Consider the following 14,452-nt stretch of genomic DNA (forward strand, 5'->3'; position numbering starts at 1 on the left):
GTGTGTTAAAGGTAGAAACATTTGTATGTATATGTACATATATGTATATGTGTATATATTTATGTATGTATGATCTAGGCTAACGTATAAATGCTAGTGGCCTGTTTTCTCTGTTTCCAGACTTGTTGAACGAGCTTTCTTTGTTTCCACACCTCTGTAGAAGAGTGATATAAACTATCGTAAAACCCCGTTTTTTGTTTTTCAGTTTTTTTGTTTTTTTGCAGCCTAGAACTTCTTGTTCAGAGTTCCCTTTCCCTCATCTCATACATACACTCGCACACACCCTCCCCCACCCCTCCAACAATAACCCTCTTCCTTTCACTTCAGCACTAACAGTCTTCCTGGTTATCAGAAGTCATAGGTCTTCCTCATCTGGGTGCAAAACTGTAGCAGTTGAAAACCACAAAATATTACTCCCCCCACCCAGTGCTGTGGAACCACACATTTCATCAAATCTTTAACAGAGATGACCCTCTAAAAGATAATGGTTTACACAGCTTAAGAAAATATGACTAATTGCTTTTCAATTCTAATTCGAGTGTCAGCAGGACCCCTCTAGGGTGGTGTAACTTAGCTCCAAATACAGCCCCATATATTGCCCTGCTTTCAAGAGGAGCATTTTTTCCCCCCACATGAAAAGTCTTATGAATACAAAAACTTCTCCTCAAACCAATGTCAAGTTTTCATTGCAAAGAAGTAGCAGCAGTATATAAGGTAAGAAAGTTTCTGCTTTTATTGAAAATTTATATATGACTCAGTATCATAATAAATAAACAGATAACCATTTTCACAAAAAAAATGACACTGCTATGCTAAAGAAGAAAATATTAATTGGAGGATTTACTCATATTGGCAAGACAGACTTTATCAATACAGAATAAATATTAACAGCATACTTGAGCCAATTTTGAGACCCAACAAATTATAGGAACCAAGTTATATGTAATAAATAATTATCTAGAGGAAAAGATGGCGCATTCTCAGAAGATAAGACTGTCTTTGTAAACTGATGCATGTCAATTAGTCCCATCCTTACAGCTCACCTTCAAATCACAGGCTATGTTAAAGGGTCATCCTCTGAAGAAAGCAGAGGAGAACTCTATTATTCTTACAGTGAAATGCAAAACAATGGCAGAAAATCCCACTGGTAAATAGAACATAGTTTAATAGGTAAATTGAATATGATCTAACTATAAAATTTCAGTAACAGAGTCAATGTTACATATGGCAGGACTGGGAAAAAAAATCATTCATGACATTTTCCTTATGCCCCCCTTAACCCCCTCCCACCCCTCATTATGCTATTAACAACAAGGACAACAATGAAAATGTTTTGAATTTTCCTCCCATCAAAAAATGAGGGGGAAAAACGAGGGAAAGAGTTTTCTTTTCTTTCTTCTTTGAACAGTTTCTTGAACACTACCAAAACCAATCACCCACAAGATGTCTGTGCAAATCTATTTCACATGATTTCTAGGAAACGATTAACTCACACAAAAAAATCCTTAAACAAAGCTATTTCATAGTTCTGTATATTATCAGGAAAGGAGGGAGGAAAAGGGGTGGTGGTGGTGGTGGTGGTGGTGGTAAAGAAGTACAATCTAGCTGAACAAAATGTTAAAAGTTTTAAATCAACAAGGAGTCTGACTTTTTCCAGTCTGGGAACCTAAGACTAATAAAATGTTGGGCAAGATTCTGGTCTGGCTGCTACTGAAGAACACATTTCTCTTCTTTCTTGGCCATCTTGCCTTTGTTTTGCTCCAGAGTTCGCTCCAAATGTTCATCTTCTTCTTCAGCCCTGCGGGTCAAACAGGAAATCAAATTATTCTTCTTCGTGGAGGGCAGAGCAGCATTCCCCTCTCACCCACATTCTGAGCCCCAGAAGGAACTGGGATCGCGGCGGGGCCAAACGGGAGGCTGCCCTAGCCCACCGGAGACCTCCGGAATGAACTTCTCGAAAACTTCTCAGCCCCTCAGCAGGCAGCAGAGCCTCCACACGGATCCCACCACCCACTTACTGCTTCTCCTGCGCGTCCAGGTCCCTGACGAGCGCATCGCGCTTGTCCACTAGGGCCACCAGCTCATCCAGCAGGAGTTGCTCGCGACGCTTCTGGGCCTCGGTCTTCTGCCAATCTGCAGAGGACAGGAGGCTTGTTACCCACCCACCCGCAGGGCCTCTGCACACCCGGCCCCCCACCCCACCTCCTTTTCCCGCCTTTTCCAGTTCCCTTGTATTTCCAGGCAAACCATATTACAGAGCCAACGGCTAGTGTTTTACGGGGAGTTTTGGCCATCCTGGTGAGGATTTCAGCCTAAAACCCATACTTTGTAAATATTTTCCGTAGAGGGATAGTGCCACGGCTCGGCTGGAACCTGCAAGAGACCAGGTGTGCGCTGGTGGCCAGCCGGAGGTGCGCACCTGATTTCAGCCAAAGTGGGGGAGGAGAGCTGGAGGCCCAGAAAAGCTCGGCCCGAGGGTTGGTGGTGGGGGATGTGGGTAAATGAGGAGGCGGGAAGCAGAGATGGACGATAAAATCATTCTGAAAAGGCTAGAGAATCTGCCTGAGAACCTATCCTCCTCCCCCACCCCCATGCTCACCCCATACAGCCCATTCTTCGCTAATTTCCTCTTCGCTCTATTTTAGCAGTTGGATGTATCTCACACTGGGCGCCATATGCTTCACAATAACTTTAAAAGTAGTGAATCGGCTAATTAGCATTTTTCTTTGAAGTAAAAAATAAATTTGCTCTGCAATATTACACTGCAGCTCTCGATCGCATCACAGCCAGTTTTCTTTTGGAGAGGTTTGCTGGGTGGTTTCAAATCAAAGCACTTTTGCAAAGGAAAAATTACATACTTCTTTTTTGAAACCCCATGCTAAGGTTGGAAAATCCGATGGGCAGTGCTCCTTCCAGGGGTAGAGGCAGTTTTTTGAAGATTTTAGGCCCCCAATAATTTATTTCCTAATCTTTACTGTTCTGATAATTTCCTTAAGATGAGCAGCAGTTTCGTTTAATAAAAACAGGACCAAATCGAACATTTAAAGCACTTTTGAAACCGAAGCCAACTGCTCTCAGGCCAGACTGTAAGGGCTTGTAGCTGTCAATCAACCCTCAGTCTACCCCGCCTCCCTCATTAGGAAGGTAAACAATGAAAAGAAGAAGTAGATGATGAGGCAGATAGCTGAACAAATGAGGACCTAGAGGGAAACAGGACACCAGCTTTAAAAAAGAAAAAAAAAGAAAGAAAAAAATACCGATGACTCCTGTAGCCTCCCTCCCCCAGCAAATGCCACTTCCCAAAAAAAGAGAGGAGTGCAATCCTTTCTGGTTTCTCTCTTCTCTCTCCATTGCCCTGGGCAATCATGTTAAAACTCACATGGCTGGTGCTTATTCAGATAAACCTAACAATGCACACCGCTGGTTACCATGTGAATCTTCACAAACCACACAAGAATGTGCTGGTTCAAATCCCCCTGACCCCCTCCAAAGCAAAATTTATTCAAGACAGCAAACTGCCCAGCAGCTTTATGAAAGCAAATGGTGCTAGAGTGAATTCTATCTTGTATTTACAAATTAAAAATTAGATGCATCATCATGCAATAAAGGGAAGAATATCAGCAAAAAGCTAGACTAGTTTATTCTATTTTATCACTATTCCTTTCGTTTTTAAGCTCAAATACATGCAGACACATACATGTATGAACCATGCCATACATTAATTATCCACATTCGATACAAAACATCTGACAAGTAAGTACATTAAATAATTGGTCACGTTACATTCTTATTAAAAAAAAGAAGCTAAATATTCTACTGTATAGAGAGGAATAAAAAACTATTACTGTGGTAAGTTTTTTTTCTGAATATAAGAATTTAAAAAATAATAATGAAACAGCAAAATTGAAGGAAAGCCATATCTATCACAATTTTATTCCTTAGATTTAAATGCAGCTGAGGTCAGGAATGCTGGACAATTTTCTAATCTGGTTCTTGTTCTTAGTTTCATTCTACACAGCAGACAAATTAATAGACTCTCCAGGTTGAAAAGATTTTAAAGATCATCTAGTCTAATTTCAGGTAACTATGGTTCTAGAAGTATTAACTCAGAAAAACTTGCTAAATTTGTTAAAAAATTTGTAACTAAATTTTGTAATTATTACGATTACCAATATTAATTTTTCCATTTCCAAACTCAAGAAATCATTCCGATTATAACCTTAGTTTCTAACTCTTTACTTCCAAAACATTTTGATAAGAGCTTTATTGCTAGGAAATAAATTTTCTCTACCACATACTTTAAAAATATATTTAGGTTGAAAAAATATTATTTGAATGAAGAAAAAATACATTTTAACAACAGACACATAATCTTAATTAAATTATTCCTTCTCTGTACTTGACCATTCACTTTTAAGGTTTAAATAATTAGAAATAAAGATTTCTTTAACTTTTATTTTTTTAATCCCTTAAGTGTTGAATAATTTTTAAAATCTTAACTTTTTCCTAGCTCAGTTATGACATTTCCCATAACTGTAACAAGAACATTTTAAAGTTATGAATATTTAGGTAATTTTCATCATTTCACAAATTTAACTGACATTAGAATTTAAAATGTTCCAGCGTAAATTTATAGGATTTTTCAGATTAAATTTGTCACTACATTAATATCTATCTTCAAATTATCAGTCAAATTGTAGAGAAAATAGCTATGCACAGTGAGTGGATTTTACACTAGTAAAATTACTTTATTATGGATTTGCTTTCTCACAGGAGAAATTTATATAGATTCACACACATATTTGAACGCTAAGTTGGGAAATTAAGTAAACCACTTTGATGATTTTTAAACAATTAATAATACCTTTAAAATTGATCAATGTTTATATTAGTATGTTCAAATCTATATTTAAAAATAAAAAAATCCCCTCTTAAATAGCTTCACCTAGATGTAATGCCATATTCTAAAAGCCTGCATGTAAGTTTATGTTACCTGTTATGCATTTTAGGAAAGGATTCCTCACCTATAAGAGCTAGCTAGATGCATTGACTTGGGGTTGGACAGACTACAATGTGGGTTCTGATTAATTTAAAGGTTCCAGTGTACTTTTGCTACAAAAGCCATATCCTCTCACAACAAATAGGATTAAGTTTTGATGCTGCATTTGAGCCAAAGTGTTGAAATAAAGAGATTCTGTTTATGTCTATCTGCATTGAGCTGTTTTGTTAATTTAAAAACTCTTTTTTTATATATAGGGCCAATTATTCATTCCTTGATTCAGTTTATTTGCTGAAGTTGATAATTACTTTGGAAAAAAGGCAAAAGAAATATCTATAAACACTTTAATAGAAAGGACCCAAAGTTCTTGTAGTAAACCTTCAACCTTGCCACTATAAATAAGCCTGGCACTTTGATGAAAATTAACACTAGTTTTGTAAAGAGCACATTGGGGGATTGCAGTCAAGTCTTATCTTTAGTTCCAGTCAACTAGCAATCCTGAAAGAGTTTGCATCATCATCAGAGCAGGCCATTTGATAGGATTCTACCGCTGTACCTAATCAATCTATGGAAGACTGTGGCTGTGCTGTGTAACAAAGCTAAAATAGATTTACAAATGGGGTTTTAGGGGATAAGCTCCTCCACAGGATTACATATTGATTTTAAATATAAAAAGCTTATCATATAAACCATAACTACAAAAATAGTGAACCTATGCATAAATCCCTTTAGAAGAGCACCCACTTCAAACTCTAAGCCAAGAATAAATCAAGATGTACAAAATCCTAGAGAAGATCCATTTCTTGTGCAGAAAATGAACACACCACTTTCCAAAAGCCTACCCCAACGTGTGCAGAAATGAATTTATCTTTCCTAAGGGGGCATTAAATAATCTGGAACAAAAAAACTATAGGGAAAGTATCTGAAAGACATTTGTTAGCTTAAGGGATCCCACAATTTAGCTCAGTAGAGTGAAACTCCTGCTATGAAAACACCTCAGGGAAAAAAAGGTGAAAAACAGGCCAAAGTGATTGTGGATTCTCAGAAGAATGGATATACTTATTATTATTATTATTTTGCTTTTAAACCAAGCTGTTAATATTTCTTTTGATGTGCTATGGCTGTTAATATTCTGTGCTTTTCTCCTGGTGAATGGTTTCAGTAACAGTGTATTTGAAAATATTTTAGCTGATTTCTTACAAAAACCGTCTTATGGCTACTAAGTAGAAGGGATGGGAAAGAAAAGAGGAACGAACTTTAAAACAAAGGAATGCAAAATAAAACTAATTAGTGTTGCCTGTTTTAACACTCCAAAAGAGTACTAAACTGCATGTGTGTCCATTCTAAGGGCTGGCTCAGCAGACACTGCCTTCAAAGAACTGGTGATCACAATGATCGGTGTCTTTCTAGGACAGCCCAGACACCTATTGCCCAGGCTAGTGGGACAGGCCTCTCTCTGAAAAAGTGTCTTTATTTGTAATCAACAGGCTGCTTCTTTTCTCAAATCTCTTTTTATCCCTCAACCAGCAATAGAAACTGGCTGAGAAATTTAAGGCACAATCACATATGGGACAATCATATTAATTTAACAAATAGAACAGAATAAAACTTTTTAAAAGTAATGACTATATTAAAGGTGTCTGAAAAGAAAAACACTATTTTTTTTCCCCCTCATCCTCAGCAGTATTACTTTCTGATGCTCTTCTGTATGTACAAGAGGAGCAACCAGACAAATGCTAGATTATTTAAGATTGTAAGTCAACTACATGGGGATAGGATTGCCAATGAAGCTGTTAATGTTTTATATGTATCATAGCCCTCCTTCAAAGACAGTACTATTTAGTAATAATAGTGGTCTTGGGATAGAAGCAATATCTACCTTACAAGTCAACTGTATTCTATCAAGCTATATTTTAGGGATGACTTAACTTAATATACATGAGAGAATGGATAAAAAAATTGTAATACTCTGTATTGAGCATAATATATAATGAATCTATAAAGAATAAACTGTATGCTGAGTTACACATTATACATACTATATACACATACATTTTATATTATATATACATATACATACCATATAGATAGTATTTGCTATATCTACCTTTTCAACTATTTAGCTTTCCAATCTCTTTTATAGACTATACCATAACTATTGTATCAAGAGGAAACATACATTTTGGATATTTGTACATTTTATTTCAATGGCAAGTTTCACAGAACTTCTTAAATAATTTTGACAAATTTTATAGTCATTATCAGTGCTATAATTTGATAGCCCCTTGAAGGGAATTAGCTATCTGAAGCCTCTTAAATAAAGTAAATCTAATTTCTAAATTAGAATATACCATAATGTTGTCCGTCTTATTTATCAAATGAGATTAGAGATACAAAAGTACAAAAAAATTCTATAAATGTATAAGATTCTATTTAGACAAATATCATATATTTTATTTTATAGCAATATTAATTTAAATTTAAAAATATATGGTTTCATTTGTCTTTCTCTTACAAACTTAAATTTCCAGTTTCTGAACTAATTAGAATTGACCTCTTATGGAGCAGGTACCTTATCAGGTGAAGAAAGAAATTACCATGGACAGTCAATGGGTTAAGAGGTCAATACAGAATAGGAAAATCAATTTGCATTGATTAGACAAAAGGTCCATTTTACAGAGCCCAGAGGATTAGCTTTTAAGCAGACATCTTTGAACTATAAGACATTTTCAACTAAGAGTTATGAGGAGAACAGTGTTCTAAAATACCTAAGAATTAAAAAAAAAAAATCATATATAGTAAATGCCATAGTTAAACTAGGTGATGCTTATCAACATTATGAACCATGCTAAGGATTACTCTACACGTAATTCATTTAAAAGTTTTATGTAAAGTGTGAAAATGTTTCATTTATCTCATATGCCTGAATCTTTGCCTAAATATTCACTTAATAGGAGTTGGAACCATAGTAGACTGGGCAGTGATATATTTTATTGACATCAATTAAATATTAAGATGAAATTTAGAGTCTGAATGTGAAAAATCAAAACGATAAATCTTTCTCAAACTTTCAAGTGGTAACAACTTTAAATTGCATACAGTAAAATGTAATGAAATCATGTATCTACTTATATTTTCCATTTTATGAACATTTAAGCTTACTGACAAAAGTTAAGACAATTTCATGTTTAACAGCAAGTATAATGATGATCTGAATTAGGGTCCTTAGGTTTTACAGGACTATTGTCTTCTGACTCAAAGGCATTGATTTGCAATTCTTGTAGGTCCCTTGGCAGACCACACCTACTGGAGACCAGCAGCAGTACACTACACTCTTTAAAACTCTTTGACAACTGACACCTCACATACCTCACTCTGCCATGGCATTTCTTACCTTCAATGGCCAGCATTGCCCGCAATTCCCGATTCAGCAGCTCATACCGTCGTTCTAAATCATGTTCTTTTTCCCTAGGCAAGTTGCAAAAGTTCATCAATATGCTAATTACTAAATCATTAAACACTTAAAAGAACCTTTAGGTTACATTGATTTTAGGACTCATAACTGACTTTTCTCTTTAACTTTAAGCTACTCTAAACAAATGATACACAAACCTAAAACCTTCCTCAGGTTGAATATTTACTAGTGCTATTATTTTTCTCCTTCAATTTTGAATTTGCACAGAAGTAATTTTAATCTCTGGATAAGTAGTCTCATTCTTCAATGCTTCTTGTATTAAGTGCTAGGTATAAGACTATATTGTAAAACATTCTTCATCGTTTACAATAAACACTCTTTTTGCCTAGAACTCCATGTGAAAAGAGAGAAGGAAACATGAAAGTACTAAATTTTGCACTATATTAAAGTACAAATTTAATATAGAGACAATTAAAAAGCCAAGATTACTTAAGTTCTGTGCTTCTTCATAACTCTTATCAAGTTCAAACATGGCAGAAATGACAAAAATAGAGTTTTTCACTAAAATAAAACATGTAAGCCTGCTTCTTCCCACACTACATGGCATAATATAAGAACATTGCTAGTGAGAAAAAGGAACACACATTAAGTTCTCTGTGAACTAAATGCTAAAGACTAAGAATGCTTACATTTGGTCTAGTCTCTATTTTACTGTAATTCTTGCAATTATAAAAAGGTTACTTCTGTGTAAGTCATTATTCTTTTATCTAAAAATTTAGGGTAACATCAGCTGAGAATACAAAGATACGTTTGTCCTTATTAAAAGTTATTTTAATTTTTAATTGAAAAATTGATGTCAGTTTTATATTTCTTTTCCCTCTAACCCTTAATCTAACCCTTAATATAAACGAAACATCCTTTTCTGTGCACAAGTGATTTCTTAAACTCAAAAATTGTTTATATTATTTGGTTTTCTATGTAGTAAGTGTTTTTTTTTTTTTTCAGTACATATTACTCTATTTTAAAAGTCTTACTGTTCAGATGAAAACTGGTTACATACTATTTTTAAATTTATTTTTATATAAAATATACTAAAATCTCCAAGGAAAGGAAAAAAACTAAGGCTAGTAAATATGAAACCCCAAAGACAACAATGATGAAAAGCCTAAGATTTGTCAATGTTGTAAGAAAAACAAGCAAAATCATGAGTACTTACAGGAGAGAGAGCTGGTTCATTCGCCTTATTAAGGCATTTTTCTTATTAACTAACATAAACCATTCCTGCATCATAGCTTCTTCTTCTTCTGTGTTCCTTCCTATAATTTAGGAATAGTTATTTCTTATTATACAACATTTTACAAGCCACATAATAGTTTAGCACAAGGTTTTTTTTTTCTTTTTAACACAAAACATACTTTAGCTACGCCAACAGTACAAATTAAGCTGTTTATAACAACATAAGATTAAAGTCCAAGGCCTGAAAAAAAGAAATTAATATTTTAAAATTCATAAGCCATTCTTCTAAAGTTGGTGTTATTCAGTATGTGTATTTCAGTCCCCTTGAACATATCTACAGATTATTCTCGGTACAGTTGAAAAAAAAAAAAAAGGTGTTCCACTTTCAAATCCTCCCCAGAGGCTGACTTGTTATTATGTTTCAATGAGGAACTCTTGGCGCTGACAGACATATGGTCATGACAAAAATAAATAAATAAATTTAAAACCACATTAAAAAATCATTATGAGAATTATAAGACTAGCAGGGAGATCAGAAAAGTCAAGAGATTTTGCGAGAGCTTCCACTGGTAATGACTTGCTTTCTTATTTTTCTCCCCAAAAGTAAACTAAAGATATATGTACATGTATCATTCCAGAACCCATCACCCCTAATAGGGTAAACACTTGCAACTTATTTTAAATAAATTGTAAATGACCAGGTGACAAAACCACTTACAGCTATCTGTGAAAAAACTTATTATAATGAACATAATAATGTTCAGTAAATCAGAAAACATTTGAGCAGACAGATGACTTAAAATTTTAGAGTATTAATTTACTGATTGCACATTTAAAATTCACTTTTCCTAATATCCATTCCATCATCTATACCCCTCTTCCCTCAAAAGCCAGTATATCAAGGATTATAATATATAGTATATATTTGGTATTGTTCATGTAGAAGTAGGCCACACTCACACTCAAGAAAAATATTAATTCCCTATCTCCTTCCTTCCCCTCCCTTCAAATTGCACCTGGCCAAATTTACAATTCTTTGACTTTTTTTTCTGAATTTCACCTGTGACTGGTTTATTGTTTTGATAGGGCATTATTTAATACCTAGGTCCAATTTCTAGATAGAATGATACGGTTAACTTAAACATCTAATAAAAAATTAAATATCCCAGGCTAAGGCCAAATACTCTAGCCAATTTCCTAAGTTTTATTTTCTTTTAAAGTAAAATATTTTAACTTTGAAATACACTATCAGTCCATGAAAAAAATTCAAACAATACAGAGGTATAATTGAGTAAAAAGTCAAGTCCTCTTTCACCAGCACTACCCTCTCCAATTTCCCCTGTCTACTTCCCTTCTCCAGAAGAATTATTCCAGTTTAGCATATCTTCTTCTAGGCCAGATAGGTAGCTGTGTCTATCACACACAGGTATATACTTTATCTAGACACACACAGATTTCTTTCCTTTAACATAAAGGCCCTGTGATTTGCTGTTGTTATGCTGTTTGAAGATCTACTTCATTCTTTTTAATACTTGCATAAGTTATGGGTGTTCCATAATTTAACAATTTCCACATTAATAGAAATTTGAAGACATTTTTAGAATGAAAATCAAATATAAAGAGCTGATCTGTGTGCAAATGATTAAACACATATTTCAGAACATTCCTGTGAAATAAATATCTGTTGTTCATTATGAGGAAAAATGGTGAGAGGATATGTGCTTTTATTAAAGTCTGTTAAAACTTTATGGTATGAAGCAGACCTAGGATAGGATTCTTTCAGAGTATGAACAAAAGTCTTTATTGTTTTACAGCATTTTTAATCTCTCTTTTAGGGTAGCTGGTTTTGTATTCACATTGGACCATGTGATGTCTTGACACTGGTCATGTGATACAGGCTGCGATAGGCACAAATCCCTGGGTAGCAACAAAAGAAGAAAGAGTAAAAAGAAAAAGCTGAGAAAAAGCTTGCAATTTGGAAAAAGGCCAATTGTACCCTGGTGAAGGCCTTTTTGATCAGTGAAATGACACATGTGTGCAATATTAATAGGTGCAGTTTTTATGATATTTTGTTTTCTGATTAAAGACTTAATTCTTGTGTTCATAACCTAAGTGGTTTCTAAAAATATACACATATTAAAACTTTGTTTTGAGTTTAACCTAACCTGTAATTGAGGCTTTCAGTCAATAATACTAGAAGCAACTAGCCTACTCTTAAATTAGCATCATTTTCTTCAATGGAAGAGTGCTTCCTTGAGAATAACAATATTGATGTGGTACTGTGTGATTTTCAGTTTAATTCATGCCTATGATTTCTAGATAAGAATAAAAGATCCACCTCCCCTAATTGTTAGGAAATGACAAGAGTCTCATGTTTCAAAAGGGACTAAACCAAACAATAAGAAATATTTAAGACATATTTCTCATTGCTACATAGATTATATAAATTAACTGAAAAAACATATTTGAGGTTAAATCAATTCTATACCACAAACTCCTTATCTGAGATAGTACACAATGACAGAAATCTATACTTAGCCAGTGATAAAAAATTAAAATTTCTTCTAATACATCATTATACTATTGTTTTTAGGGACTTAAACATTTTTAAATTTAAAAAGCTTTTAAAAGCCAGTAAGTTGAACCATTACAAATTAATCCTGACTTTAATAACTGGTTAAAGACCCCTTTAGCTTTATAAGTAACAAAAAATATTAAAGCCTGTGATCACAGTGAGCTTTTCTCATTTCTCCTCTAACCATTTGTTATTTAATCCAATACTAGTAATCCAATTTGTCCATCAGACTTTTAAAGGGCAGAATGCAACTTCCTCAGCTTAGACACTTTTCAAAGTACAATATATTTTTCAAATGAATGCTGGATGTTTCATTTTTCCCAACTGTTCCTAGCTCTAATGCATGAGGAAAAAAAGAACAAGATGAACATTGTTCATACTGATTAAGTAAGAGCTCATTAAAGAGCTGTCAGTGCGGTACTTTGAATATGCATGAAGCATATAATCAGATCTAGTACCGTCACTAGAGGAGAATACGGTAAGTACAAAGGATTGATTTAATTACTTAGAGTGGGCTGTGGTGGTAAAGCAGTCTTGTTAGTGCAGAAAGAAAAAGAGGTTGTATTCTGGCACTGTTAGAAAAAAAGGCAGTTTTAGCTTCTGCCACAATACATAATCTCAGAATAAAGCACTTTACATTGTAGCTTAAAATGAAGACTGTCATTATTCTATAAAATGGCCATAAATCATTTTATCATGTTTAACCTCACTTAGTTAACTATTTCTTTCAAAATAATCTTTAAATTGTAATCACTACATTTTTGTCACCTTTGAGTCAACAGTAATACTTTAAATCTTAAAAATTCTTTTCAATTTCATGAACTGAAAAATTCAAGACCTATACTACTGAAGACCATTATGAAATTAAAAAGCGACAAAATACTACAGTTCAGTACACAATTACTAAAATGTGAAATCATGGCTGGGTTGTTATATTTTAAAACAGAGTGCCTCATGTTTATTATAAATATACTATCAATAAACATTTAACATCTTAACATTTTAAAGTACTAACTAATACAGTCTCTGGTAATGTTTTTTTTTCTACTTTGTTTCCCTAAAGAACTCTGTTTTTTATTTTGCCTTATGGTATGTAACATCTTTTCTGACATCACAATCTTTACTGTAAGTTTTTCTTTTAATCAATTATTGTAGCTAGAATATCATTTATAAAAATCATTAATTAATGATGAATAATGAAAATGGCAGGGAAAGTAATATGTAAATATGACTTCAAATCATTCTTCCTATCACACAGTTAACAAAAACCACTTAATGCAAAGCAGCAAAATGCAGTGCCACATGTAGTACAAATAATAAATATTGGTTGACTACAGCAACTGCCTTTACATTCCATCTCCTCCCTTCCCAAATGATTTAAAGTTAAGATTAATTTTACTTAAGAATTCATTCATGCACCCAGGAATATGTATGTCATTTTCATTTGTTTTTTTCAGAAGTAGCATTTTCAATGTAAATTTTAAAATGAATAAAAGTGATGTTAAAAGCCTAATATGACGATTATGTTTTTAAAAACTGTCTACTAACCTCTCCTAATTAATCTTCACCATGAACTCTTTAGAAAAATATACTTTCAAACAGTGAATTCTTACAAAATGTAAAATAAGGAACAATACAATTTTAGCTAAACCAAAGATGAAGCCAATGGGAAACAATGAAAACACAAAGAAGAAGGCACTGTTGAACATATAAACAAATTCAAGATTTTCAGAATGGGAGAAAATAGTGTCAAATGATGCAACCAACAAGGGCTTAATCTCTAGAATATATAAACAACTTATACAACCCAACAGCAAAAAAGCCAATCAAGCAATGGAAAAATGGGCAAAAGACCTGAATAGACATTTCTCCAAAGAAGATATACAAATGGCCAACAAACACATGAAAAAATGCTCAACATCGCTGGTTATAAGAGAAATGCAAATCCAAACTACCATGAGATACCACCTCACACCAGTCAGAATGGCCATCATTAATAAATCCACAAATAACAAGTGCTGGAGGGGCTGTGGAGAAAAGGGAACCCTCCTGCACTGTTGGTGGGAATGTCAACTGGTACAGCCACTATGGAGAACAGTTTGGAGATACCTTAGAAATCTATACATAGAACTTCCATATGATCCCACAATCCCACTCTTGGGCATCTATCCGGACAAAACTCTACTTAAAAGAGACACATGCACCCGCATGTTCATTGCAGCACTAT

General features: G+C 33.9%; 1 protein-coding gene across 15 annotated transcripts in view; it reads right to left on the reverse strand.

Moving 5' to 3' along the window:
• Window positions 1–710: 710 nt before the first annotated feature.
• The window catches only part of EHBP1 (EH domain binding protein 1), a 350,789-nt gene continuing 337,047 nt past the window's right edge, over window positions 711–14,452 (reverse strand). For all 15 annotated transcript variants that reach the window (XM_085019092.1, XM_085019090.1, XM_085019086.1 and 12 more), the window contains 4 exons: window positions 9,631–9,730; window positions 8,394–8,467; window positions 2,019–2,133; window positions 711–1,798 (listed from right to left, as the gene is read on the reverse strand). In XM_085019092.1, coding sequence (XP_084875218.1) covers window positions 1,708–1,798; window positions 2,019–2,133; window positions 8,394–8,467; window positions 9,631–9,730 — 380 coding nt within the window. In that variant the 3' untranslated portion in view covers window positions 711–1,707. The remainder of the gene's footprint in view (window positions 1,799–2,018; window positions 2,134–8,393; window positions 8,468–9,630; window positions 9,731–14,452) is intronic.

The sequence above is a fragment of the Sus scrofa genome, chromosome 3 (genome assembly GCF_054392235.1).
Source record: "Sus scrofa isolate SSC_HxYL_T2T_F1_AM1 chromosome 3, Sscrofa_HxYL_maternal_Yorkshire_Landrace_v2.0, whole genome shotgun sequence".
In the NCBI taxonomy this organism is placed as follows: Eukaryota; Metazoa; Chordata; class Mammalia; order Artiodactyla; family Suidae; genus Sus; species Sus scrofa.